The 13,598-nt window shown below is 33.3% G+C and overlaps 1 protein-coding gene across 11 annotated transcripts in view; it reads left to right on the forward strand.

Annotated features, from left to right (window-relative positions):
- The first annotated feature begins 2,751 nt into the window (after positions 1-2,751).
- Positions 2,752-13,598, forward strand: part of LOC131052722 (uncharacterized) — a 47,170-nt gene continuing 36,323 nt past the window's right edge. Inside the window, exons 1-6 of one of the 11 annotated variants that reach the window (XR_009372744.1) lie at positions 2,793-3,038; positions 3,132-3,204; positions 4,766-4,838; positions 5,028-5,111; positions 5,533-5,676; positions 5,908-5,953. Coding sequence is in view for 6 of the 11 variants with exons in the window: in XM_059221786.1 (XP_059077769.1) it covers positions 2,840-2,862; positions 2,988-3,038; positions 3,132-3,204; positions 5,028-5,111; positions 5,200-5,238 (270 nt within the window). In the remaining 5 variants the exon portion in view is untranslated. The other 10 variants (XM_059221787.1, XM_059221786.1, XR_009372743.1 and 7 more) reach the window with 10 other exon arrangements.

Here is a 13,598-nt window from a genome sequence, read left to right on the forward strand (position 1 = left end):
TATCGTGGAAAGAAAAATAGATACATAGGTGTCAGGAGACATCCATGGGGTCGATATGCTGTAGAAATTAGAGACCTTGAATCTAAGCAATGTCAGTGGCTTGGCACATTTGATACAGTCGAAGAAGTAGCTAATGCTTATGACATAGCTGCTACATCAATGAAAAAAAGAACAAATTTTGATTATAGATATTCATTGTCATGCAATCTATTTAAACAAAATATTTTGTCATCTTCAAAACAGGAATCAAGTTCCAAACTAGACACATTGCTAACTCAAGCTACAAACATAGTGCAAGATCCATTCTCTAATTATGACAAGACAAATTCAGGAGATGTATTCAAGGACAAGGACCATGTGGACAAAGGTACTAGCACATATTTACAAGGAGACATTTTTGAGGCAACAGGCAAAAGAAAAAACAAAAGTGGATGTCAAAGTACAAGTACTTGTCAGAAATAGTATTTGGAAAATTCAAATATGAAGAGTATTTTAACATCTTCATCTGCTTCCAAGTATCTTTATTCTCAATACTCTTATCAGAATACTAGTTTGAACAATTCCATTAATACAAGTTCCATTTCAAGTTGCCATCCCTCATCTAATATTAATCGTTCTAGTTTTTCTATGTCCACCAAATTTGATGACATTATTCATAATTTGGATAATTCAAAAAGCACTTTGCCTAATCACAATGTGAGTAATTGTCTTGCTCAATTGTTAGATGATCCTGTTTGCATGGTGTCAACTGTTATTTCTGATCCACTTGCATCAGAGGCATTTATACCCAAAGTGAAAGAAGTTTTTATAGAGGATACTTATCTAGGTACAGGTTTATTGGATCAAATTGTCCAAGAATACTTCCCTATTTCAGATTTTAGTTATCCTAATGAATAAAGTAAAAAGAACAATACAACTCATATTAACTCTTAGTGCATGATGAATGCATTTACTTCATCGCATGTTGCTAATATTGGTGCATCTAAACTTCCAAGTGCAATTATAGAAAAGTTGGCAGATACACAATCTAATTGCCTTTCAATGAACAAAATCACTGGTACGAACTTAAAAATTATCTCATGTTTGCATATCTTATCTATACCAAGTAATTATAATAAGACTACAAATCAATAGCTTATGTCATGGAAAATTTAGATTTCATTGGCATTGTTAGAAAACTGATCAATTTACTAATAAGTTTCTTTGGTAATGTATTGTAGACAATGGAATCCCTATTGACATGTCTGTTCACCATCATCTTGTGTGCTGTAAAGATAACATGTTCTTTAACATGTTCAACATAGTGGATTTTGATTCAAAGATGAAGCACATGTCTTACAGTGCCCATGTGGACACTGAAGATTCCACTAAAAATGCCTCTACTGTCTCTAATTTGTTCATTGGGAAAGCAGCTAGTGGGCCTATCACAGAACAACCACATTGTCGAATTTGTTCCCAGATTGTAGCTGAGGTGCAAAAATTGAAGGCTATACTTAAAAAAATAGAACAAAGTATAGAACTTGCAAATGAAGTCCAATGGAAAATTATGCACAAACTTACACCACTATGTTGATCCATTAGGTCGTTAAGCTAAAGAGATACATGAAGAGCACTAGTAATCTATAAAAAAATGTGAACATGTTTAAGATGCTCTCTAACAACTCTATTATTTGCATGATGCTTACTGAGTTACATTGACAAAACCAAAATATTTCTGAATATTTACTTGTGTTTCATGAATCTTTTCTATACCTCTAGTTTGACTCATATTTTCATTTACAATTTTCAATGATTCAATCTGGAGCTTGTACAACTTCTTTTTCTCCTATTCTATAAACTCATAAACATTATCAAGGCAATGGATTTTAGTGGCCAATAAGTCGGACAATATTATGTCTGACAATTACTAAGTTCCTGTTAAGTGAAGTATTTTCAATTGCATGCTTAAATTGATGACTTTTTGCAGCATATGTTTTGGAGCTGATCAACACATCAAGTTGACCAAATTACATTGCAAAAAAAGTGTTGACATGCCCAATGAATATGAGCAAATGATCCAAATGGGATTGCCGATAGTCATACTTCAAATGATTATACTTATCACATTGCTCATCCTTATGAAAAAGACTTCCCATTTTATAATATTGGCCATGAATAGTGTGATACTCATTTGCTATTTGTTTGGCGTTTGACTACTTTCTATTTACAATTGACAATGATAAAAGCACTTACACGATTATATTCTGAACAATGAAAATTTTGAAGCAAACTTATAATGAACCTACAATACTATAATCTACTATATTATTTGTACCTACTTATAGTTCCATTATGTGTTTTTTGTTTACATTGATATTCACCTGTGCATTATTTTCTTTGTGTTCAACATATTAAGCAAAATTCTTCTACTTTATATGTTTCCTCTATATCCCCTCTTTGTTCAACATATATTTAACCAAATATGTTTTGGTTTACATATTTACTATAATTTATTTTATCAAAATTTAATTTTAATGAGACATGTTGACAAATGTATATTTAACTTACTTATATTGTTCACATGCACATTGTTTCCTCAATCTTAAAAACAATTTAAAAAAAAGTTTATCACCTCACTACCGATGAACTAAATTTAAATATCTTATGGTCTTTACACTTGTTGACAGGAACTTGACGCTTTATGTTTGTTATTATTTGTTCGCTTTTCTATTGGCTTGTGCAACTGTATAATTCATTTTTATTATTTTTTTAAATAAAAAGTGACCTCAACATTGTTAAAAACAAATTCTAAATGCTCACGAACTATCGAGCTGTGAAAACAGTTGTAGCGGAGTGATGGATGTTAATTGAGTATTGTGCCAAGTAATTCTATTGAATGCATTCTTAATGTCCTAGAGCATTCAAGAACTAGTCTGTTGTGACTTGAGGTTTGGTTGTTATTGTTTGCTTTTTAACATTGTTGCAAATTTCTGGTGCCTATTGGACAGACTTTGTAGAGATTTCTCAACGCCCAGCCTTGACACTGAAAGGAAAATACGGTGCATTTCATTCTAGAGAATTTTGAGACTTGTCTTTTTATGTATTTTAAAAGGGCTAACAATGTATTTTTTGGGTTGTATTTTTTTGTCCAGCTTAAATAGCTCCCTGTGGTGCTTGTATACCTTCAACCATGCTTACATTTTGGAGAAGAAAAGGCATTTTCAGGTAACAAATTTTTGTCTCTGAAGATTTTATGATAGTTCCATGAGTTTTTTGTACTCTCTCTAAATTTGTATACAGTGTTTTTAAAAAACACCTTTGAGCATGACCACTAAGTCTTTTTCTGAAGAATATATTTTAAAAAATTTCAACCATTTTTTTAGGGCTTCCATTAATGGCGTCCATTGTAAGCCTATCATTTTTCTTTGTTTTGTTTCCTCACTGAATTTTATTTGTGATTTTTAACACTTATTGCACAAAAGGCCGATGATGACATTCGCTGTACTGGGTCACCTTGTCTTCTTAGCTGCAGACCAATTTGAGAAACCCCAAATGATATCCTAATGTGGATTAAAACCTATTTTGAAAAATCTGGAATGAAACCCTAATGTGGATTAATTCTGTAGACATTTACATCTGCTTAGCAGTAATTTAGTGAATCTTTTTTTTAAGTGCACTTCACGAGAGAAATATGAATAGAATTGGGTTTCCTATATTGCTGCTATATCCGATGTGACATCCTATCGAAAAAAGATAAGAGCGATTTAAAGCTTTTGAATTCGTATGCCTATTATTTTTAGGGTGTATGTGAATAGATAATAGCATGGCCGAAATTTTTACAATTTAGGGCTTGCGAAATGCATGAATGCAAAGAAAAGATCAAAATCATGGGAAATTTAGATTTATTTTGGGATTCACGTGTTGAAACAGAGGCACTTGTACAATTTCAAATTCCAAAAATAAAAAATACCCATAAGTTTGGTCTGACAGTGGTTTGTTGGCAATGTCCCCATTATGCCTAAAGTTTATTTTTGATAGGTTTAACACTTTTCAAGCACAAGTGATCTGATAAATGAATTGGTATGTACCTGGCGCAGAATATCTTCCGAAGTTTGTAGCAAAGTCTATTGTGAAAATTTTGATTTTTCTAATTTAATTTGCATGTAATGGTTTTCTAAAATATGATAAAAAAATCCTAAATAAAGTGGCCCGGCTTGATTTCAAATCAATATATCTTGAAAAATTATAAGAAGTTGTTTGTATTTACGAAAGATGTCAAAGCGGCCAAAATTAATTGTTGTTAGTCTGTTAAAAGAGTCAAGATCCTATTTCATATATTCATTGTTGATACTAATCTCCTTATGGTAAAAATTGAAGCTTTATTATCAAGGTCAAGGCAAACAATTTTAACTGTGAACTACGTCTAGGGTAGTTATGAATGTTATCTGCATTTTAGAATTAGATGTTTATTGCTGGGAATTTCAAATACATAATCTTAGAAATGAAGAATTAGTATTTTTGTAGGTTACCCAAATAGGTTTATTTTCCATAATGACATATGCACAAGATCATCTTTACAACACAGTTCTGACACCTATTGCTACATTCTCCCATTTAAATTTTTAGGAGAGATTAAACCATCTTATAAATTCTTCCCTTCACCATTTACAATTATATGTGGTTCCATTTTTTGGTTTCATCTCTACTTATAATTTTATATAATATATATTCTTTCTTGAGCACTGAGTTTCAGATGTTAACATTTTTTTTTGCATCTCAAACAAAGCCTTGAGCAATTTGCACAACAGAATATAACTTGTCATGCCACCAAGCTGAATGCTACTAATAGTTTTTCAAAGGTACACTTTATATCTGTATGTCAGGTATTTCAATTGAATTTTTTTATCCATGCTTATGGCGTTGTGTTTCATTTTTGTTCATGGGCAGGATATTAATGATGAAATAGTCCAATAGCTATTGTTTATTGTTTGTTAATATGACATCCATGTTAATGTATATACTGATATGTTAAAATAAAAATTTTTCAGCTCAAACAAAGCCTTGAGAAATTTCCACAACAAGATATACCTCCTCATGCTACCAAGATGGATGCTACTAATAGCTTTTCAAAGGTATAAATTATATCTGTATCTCTAGTTTTTCAATTAAACTTTCTAACCCATGCTTATGGCATTGTGTTTCTCATTTGTTCATGGGCAGGATATTAATTTATGCAAAGCAAAATTAAGCTGGCCATAAGTTCACCCATATGCTACAATTAAATCATGATAATGAAATAGTCCAATAGATGTTGTTTATTGTTTCTTAATATGTCATGCATATTGATGTATATCTTGAAATGTTAAAATATTTTTTTGCAGCTCAAACAAAGACTTGAGCAGTTAACTTAAAAAAAAAATATCTGGTTTGCATACCCATTGAATAATTACACAATATTTGAATTTTTAGAACTTCTCGATTCAGCATTTTCAAATTTTTTTGCTTCAGATTTTTTGGTTCTAATCTGCATGTTAAATTGTTGATTGAAATTAGAGCATGTTTAGAAAGCTTTTTCCCCTGTGCATGGCATCTATTCAACAGTTCACTTTTTGGTGTTAAAGTGTTCCACAATCATGGACTATGCAAGATACATGGCTCAATTATTGGTCAAAATATCAATACATTTTTGTTTGATAGGTAATTAAAAATGATGTGATATACTTTTGCATTTTTCTGTTAAATTTGGTTTTGTTGTTACACAAACTTTGAACTTAATCACTTGCATATAGATTTTTTATTTTATTTGAAAGATTATTGCTTTTTGCATACAAATTTAGGTTTTTGTTTATTTTTTGCCCTACATTATTTTAAAAATGACAATCTACCATGCATCTAAAAGACTTTTTTTTTCCATTCCTTATCAATCAGACCAGGCATTGTTGGGATCTACTACTCAAATATTCTTAGTTGATAGGTAAAATGGCTTGTTTAGTGTTGTCGTATCTTGTTTTTCAATGTCTTGAAAACAATCTTATTATTGATAGTCAAATTCAAAGTCCTCGATTGTCTGGATAGAGATTAACAATAGCCAACAAACTTGTCACCATTCAACCCAAGCAACTCAAGTTTACCTGTCAGTAAATCTCTTCTCAGAATTATTGAATTTGGCAGCTTATTTTCAGTGAGCAAATTTTTTCATGATATTTATATCCTTCTGTAATGTTAAACTCAATTGTTCATCATTATTGTTTTTTATTGAATGATAGATGCAAAGTATGCATATAGACAAAACCTTGCATTTGATCATAATTTTGTCATGCTCCATGTTTATCATTTATCATACCTAATCATCTATGTTAGCCAACATGCACCCTACAACAAATCTATGGCATATTCCATTTCAAATTCACTTTTCGTTTTCTGGTGTTCATCTAGCACAATGCACTAGTTCTGTGCATTTTACAAGAGAGTTTTTTTTAATTTGCCCTTTGTTGGTTGAAAATTTTGTACACTTGGGGAAATATACAAAACTGTGGTTTCAACCACAGCGTGTGAGTAAAAATTTCCTAATTAAGATAAGGCTCCCCCTATCAAACTACAACTTTGAAAATAAAATAGGATGGGACAACAATCTTTCTTCTTCTTTCAAGAAAGACAATATCTTTTTTTTGTGAATAGAAAAGGATAGCGATTTGATATAAACAACATTAACCACTTTCAAAATGAAATGAGAGAAAAGAAATGAAGTTTCCTGAAAGTGCAAAGATTTCCATCACTTCCTTCGGGACGAGATAGCAATATCAAGCTCAAAGACTTCATTATGTGAAGTCCTATCTACCCTTTTCTATACTAATGCTATAAAGAACAAATTATAATAGTTCAAAGACAGAAACATCTTATTCTTTTCTACTTAAAACAATGGGAAGTAGTATAAGCTCAAAGACTCACAACTATTTCTCACAAAATCTACTCTTAAGTTCTTCTCAACAAAATATTTATTTTGATCTATATTAACTTGAACTATTTGCAGCACAAAGACTACAAATCATATGTGATTAAGCTCTTTAAGAAACACTTGCAAGAAAGATAATATTGAACACAAACTCAACAATGTAGCACAAAGACTCAAAGCTTGAGAAATTTCCTTCTATTCCTTTCAATTCTTGAATTCACACATGAAAGCTCAAAGACTTTTTGTTGTAAATTTCGTAGAGCTTTTGTTGGCTTTCCAAAAAGATAAAAATTACAATAGACCCCTCAAGTATTTATAGAAGAGGAGCCTTGAGAAAAAGGTGGGAGGATCCTAACTAACTTGAGAGATTCTCTCAACCACCAAGACTTATTCAATAACTAACTAAGATTTCAATAATTAACTAAGACGTCAATAAGTAACTAAGACTTATTCCAACTATAGTCCTAATTGAACACAACTTGTAATTGCTTTACATGTAATTGCAAAAGTGCAAGTAAAGAGTTAACTTGCATTTTACAAAAAGACTTTTACACGAAACTTGTCAAAAGAAAAACTACAACTAAAGATTACAAATGTGGAAAAATACAACTAAGTGTTGAAAAACACTTAAGTTGCATTACGTGAAGACACGAATCCTTCAAACTTTTGGATGATCATTTGTAGTTCATCGGGATTGTATCATGGGTGTTCTTGGCAACAACCATGGTCTTCACAATGGTATCATGGCATCGGAGGAGCGCATAGCTATTTTTCTCTAGGAGGGACTGGATTTCATGCAAAAAGATTTGTTGTTTCATCAAAATTTGAATTGAAGCGGTTGAGAATTGTTAACTCCTCTATTTATTATGTATCCTCATCTATAAATCAGCAAGAACTTCTTCTAGAATCAGCTCTCCATCCTGACTTAGTATGTTGCAAGAAGCTTTTTCACAATGAGAGACAATATCTTAGAAAACTTCACCCCCTAATCTCATTGTATCACCAATCTCCTCAATGAGGTATTTAAGAACAAGGGACTTATTTTCTAGAAGCTCTTCAAATTTCAAGTGCATGACCCTGGAAGAGATGATGACATGCTCTAGTAGAACGCTCAACTGTTGTTGGGGCATGGTATGCCAGATTTTTAAACTATCTTCAACACTTTCTAGATTCTTTTTGAAAATATCGAAAGTCTGATCTAGTTTCTCTTCAACGGTTTCCAACTTAGACATCATCTGAAAAATGTCCTTCATTACTTGTGCACATAGATAATGAAGTTGATCAACCTAAGAATTCAATGCTTGTACCTTTTGAGCAGCCCTTTCCACTCCAGGAATTGATTCTTGGGAACCAGAAGAACCTATGGAGTTACTCCCTTCAGCAGCAGGTTTTGTGATTTTATGAACAACTGCCATAAGTTGTCGGTTTTCTTCTTCTAGCTTTTCTTTCTTTTTTAGCAGTTCATCACACCGCTGTACTTGTGAAGCTACAAAAAATAGGGCATCATGTTTAATCACCTCATGCGTTTGCTTACCCAATTCTATCCTTGTAACTTTGTAATCAGCAGTTGACATTTCTTCAAATGACTTATCTGCAATGGGTTCAAGAATTTCAGCTACCTTCATCTTGTTGTTGTCAATAGTTATTCTAGAGATAGTCTTGGCCTTTTTAGCAACCTTGGATCTTGACTATTTTAGTTGTTGATAATTAAAGACATCAGGTGAGATTTCTCACTTCTTCCATTTTGGAGTAAAAGAACTAAGCCATGGAGGTAAAGTCATCAACTCTCCTTCAATAGCAGCCGTAGGCAAAGGAGAAGCAGTTTCTGTTTGAATAACTGTGGTCATCCTGGGAGGAATATTTGTTTGGATTGCGACCACAGTTTGCTCAGTAACCAATGGGCATGAAGATTGCCTCATGAATTCTTCAAAACCAGAAGTGGAGGTATCAATTTTTTGACAGTTGGACACAAGTAGGAATATCTTCAGGAACTTCTCGCACACTCTCTTGTTGATGATCAGGAGGTGGCTCGTATGCCGAAATAAGAATGGCATTTTGAGGAGATTCATCAACAAGCAAGTTAGGAGGAGAAAGGGGTGTCTCAATGGAAACTGGGGGAATAATCTCATGAGGCGAGTCGGATGCTGGAGACTTGGGAGCATCATCAGATTGTTGCCCTTCTTCTGGATTATCTAGATCGATCACCTGAACATGAAATCGTGACTTTTCTTTTCCACGAACTGTCGCCTCCTCAGGAGGAAGCACTACTGCTCGACTAACTCGCAATTTGATCTTTGTGCCCAAAGATGATGCGTCTTCCTTGTTGTCAACCTGAATCTTAGACTTACGTCCAAGAGGCCCCATAAAATCATCTTCTTTTCCAATCTTGATTATTATGAGTCTAATAGCATTACTTTTCAACCAAGCGTTGGTGTTAGCCAAGATAGGCTGAAATCTCTCAAGAATGGATATGCACTCCTTGTGTGACCATTGGATTAAAGGAAGTGGAGCTTCCTCAACCCTTCGTGAAATATATTCAGGATCAAGTATGTGCCCATTATCAATCATCCCTTGTGGAGTATCCACCAAGTTTAAATCAACAACCTGCTCAACAGCGAACCTGCAATAATCCATCTTTAAAACCTTGACCTCTGTGCGGAGATCTACCCAGATATCCTCAATGCGATGCACGTGCACATGATTTTTTGATCTTCTCCTTCATACCCTAGTAATCAAAATCAGCCCTAAACTTAAACCTTTTGAGCTTAATTTCCTGCATTTCAGTCTCCATGGCCTTGGCTTTAACGTATGTGACAAGAAAATACCGACCAATTTTTAATGGGTTTGTTGTGGAGATCCCCATTCCAACCTTATGTTTGGTAGACTGATGAGTATGGACAGCCATGATTTGTCTTCCCAACTCCATAAGAATGATCTTATTAGTTGGGTATCTAAAAAGCATGTATTGCTGCCCACTATAACATCCGATTCTCATATAGGTGAAGGTCGAGAACTGTGGAAACAAACATCCATACTCACTCACCCTTTCCCATGCCTCATCTGATACCCTTTTGTTCTTCAGAGGTATGTCAAAATGACACATGAAGTAACCAAAGAATGCATCTTGGACTCTTCTGAAATGCAATTTGTTGGATCTCAAAGGCAACTGATCATAGTATTCCCAAACTGGTATAAGTGAGTGATCACCCTTGGTAGAAAGACCTGGAAAATGTCTAAGGGATGCTGCCAAGTACACCAAGTATGAATTCATATAGAAAGTCATGGTGGAAGGAACTGCTGCAAGTTGTTCACACAAGACATCGTTGATGACTTCTCCCCATGATATATGATGGGACTGCCTTATGAACATGATACACTGGTACATCCAGGACTCAAAAACATTAGAATATTCAAGGCCCATTATCTTGCTGAGGAGGGTTATGATGTCTCCTATTTCCCATTTGAAGTCACAACAGTACAACTTAGCCCACCTTGAGAAGACGGCTCGTGGCTTTTGGATCCACCTGTTGATATGTCGTTTACAATCTTTTTCCCTTTTCACATAATACTTAGCTGCACTCTCTTTGTAGATTTCCATGTAAACAGGTGCGAGAGGTATTCTAAAGACCTTCTCAATTGTGTCTGGATCAAGGCAGATTATTGCTTCGCCATCATCATTTTTAATTATTTTTGCGTCCTTGTCAAAGTGATGGGCGCAAGCGAGAACAAATTCAGGTTCTAGGGCAGCCACCGGGAAAGAAGATGCATGATGGATATGGTTGTCCAACAACTGCTGCATATTGCTATCTTGTGGATCCTCAACCCTTTTGACAAATTTTAACATGTCTAAATCCCTATCTCTGTATCTCTGATACGATCCAAAGGAGAGGAAACTTGGGAAGGTGCAACTTCGTTTTGGTACTTGTTATATTTGTACTTCATCTTTTTTGGAATTGGAGATGACGACAAATTTGACATTGATGGACAACTTGGAATACTGTGATGAAGACTTAAAAGCGTTAAGGCAACATCATATTCAGCTGCAAATAACATTTTTGCCTTCTTCAAATGGTAAAAACTTCGACTCTTGAGCTTCACGATTTTGAGAGAGAAAGAGCTGAAATAAATGGAAATGGGGGAATCTTGACTTTAACCAATTTCGAGTCTTGGGGAAATTTTCGCAAGTATACAATTTGGAAAGGGCATACATGCAATCGGATTTTTAAAACCCGAATGCAAGTACACTTGTAAATTTGCAAATGGAGAAATGGATGGAAAATGAGAATTAGACTTGCGGAAAATGATGAAAATGGAAAGTATGTATATGGTTGACATGAATGGATAAAAATGGGAAAATCCGAGAATGTCATTTTCATGAAAATGGGAAGAACTTTTCAACATGTAATCCGGTTTTTAAAACCTGATTTTGAAAGGGTATTTCACATTTTTTCAACTTGGAATTTTAACAGAAAATGGTTAAATTCTTTAACCGTAAGGGAAGAACAAAGATTTCCAGCCAACTTGCAATCGGGATTTAAAATCTCGAATACAAGTAAAGAGGGAAAATGGTGAAGAACAATACAATTTTTGGATTGCATATCAAGGGGGAAAAACTCTCTCACAAAACCGATTTTTGAGACAAGAACAACATATTTACAAATTTACAACTAGAAAGGAAAACTAAGAAAACAAGAAAATAAGAAAATGAAACAAGGAAAGAAAAGAAAATATATGTTGTTTCAAACTGAAAATGCCTCTCCAAAAGATGCAATCAATCTTGGAATGAAGAAGAATAGCTCTTAAATAAACACAAACCGCAATCCCAAACACTAGCCATGTTTTTGAAAATCGTCTTTAGCAGCAAAACCGTGGTTGAAGATACAACAAAATAGGGTCAAATCGCTAAGGAAATACCATGTAGGAGAGTACCAAAGCCAAACACCCAAGGATGAAGTGAAATCGTGGCACCAAAACCCCAAGATGTGGCTTGGAAGAATCATGTGAAAAATGGTTTTGAAGAAGTAAAACGCAGTAAATGAAGTGTAAACCGTTTACCAAATCACATGCAACGTGTTTCCAAACTCACAAAAATCGCATTGCAATCATATTGCCTCCTTTATTTAATGAATTTCTCCACAAAAATCGGGAAGAATTTGTGGCAAAATCAGTTTAGGAGAGGAAAAATACTTGGTCGGGTTTTTGGAAGTGAATAACAAGTTTCAATTTGCATGAAACAATGAAAATCGGGTTTTTGGAGGAAATAACAAGTTTAAAATGCACTTTTTCAACTATAACGCAAAAATCAGGTTTTTTGGATGAAATAGCAAGTTTAAAATTTTTGAAATTGCATTTAATAGGCAAAATTGGGTTTTTTGGATCAAATAGCAAGTTTGAAATGCACTTTTCTCATTCTATAGGCAAAATCGGGTTTTGGAGAGAGATGTGCAAGTTTAAAATCACTTGTAAAGGGAAAATAAAATTCCTACAACAAGTTATAATTCACTTGCACACATGTAATAGGGGTTAAAAATCCCTATTACAAGCAAAAACCATTAAAGCAGGGGTTTTAGAAAAGAACTACAAGTTTATTTGTAACTTAACCAAAAAATCCCTATATTTATTGAAAAAGCAAAAAAACATCAAGGGGGAAATAAAAAACAAATTACAAGTTTTTATTTTTCAATAAAGTGCACTTGTAATTAGCCAAAAATTTCCTTACAAAGACCAAAACAATGGAAATCATTAAAACTTGCAATTCAAAGAAAATTCTCCACCTGCAGTCAGGGAGAAAAAACCTGAAATTGAAGGAAAGACATAGCAAACGAACCTTGAATGCGATGAAATTCGAAAAGTAGTTCGAGGATGGACTAAGGATTAAGTCAGTGTCACGAACCCTATTTTTCCATAATTATTTAATTAGGAAAATAATGTTTATTTTTCAAATGAAATGAAAATAGAATTGTTAATGAAATAAGAAAGGATATCGAATGTACTGATATGATTTATATACAATTAAATGATCAGTGATAATTTTTATTGTAAATTGGGATTGTCATTGCTAATGAGCGATTGAGTGCAAAGTGAATGCAGGAACAGGTGAACAATGATGAAGACGAGAACATGGTTCAGGTAGAGTTGTCTTAGCTCTTGTATTTTGTTAGGATAGATGGAATCTCTCACACACCACATTAGGATTTATATTTGCATCTTGAAAGATGGATGATTTAAATGACCTTATTGAGTGTTTGTTCAAATTGAAATGATGAATTTGGAATGAGTAGTAGACTAATTTAAATATTTATACATATGCATTGATTGCATGATTTGAGTAGTGATTGAATTAAATTTAAGTTACATGAGTGATTGTGAAATAATATGCTTTATTGTTAAAAGAGATGAAATGTGTAAAGGATTCAAAAACAAATATCGACCTTATGTTTTTATGTTCTTCTTGTTTAGATATGTATAATGTATGGAAAAGCGTACTAATAAGTTTACTTTTGTAAATTGGTCAATAGTATAAAATGTATATGTATATGAGAAATCGATTGAATCATATACATGTATATCTATATAGTTATAAATATCCAATTATCGTGAAATATGATTACTTTATGAATTTTGTTTATATCTACGTAATCATTTGAGATTAAAATAAATATATATA

Source organism: Cryptomeria japonica, chromosome 5 (genome assembly GCF_030272615.1).
Source record: "Cryptomeria japonica chromosome 5, Sugi_1.0, whole genome shotgun sequence".
Lineage (NCBI taxonomy): Eukaryota > Viridiplantae > Streptophyta > Pinopsida > Cupressales > Cupressaceae > Cryptomeria > Cryptomeria japonica.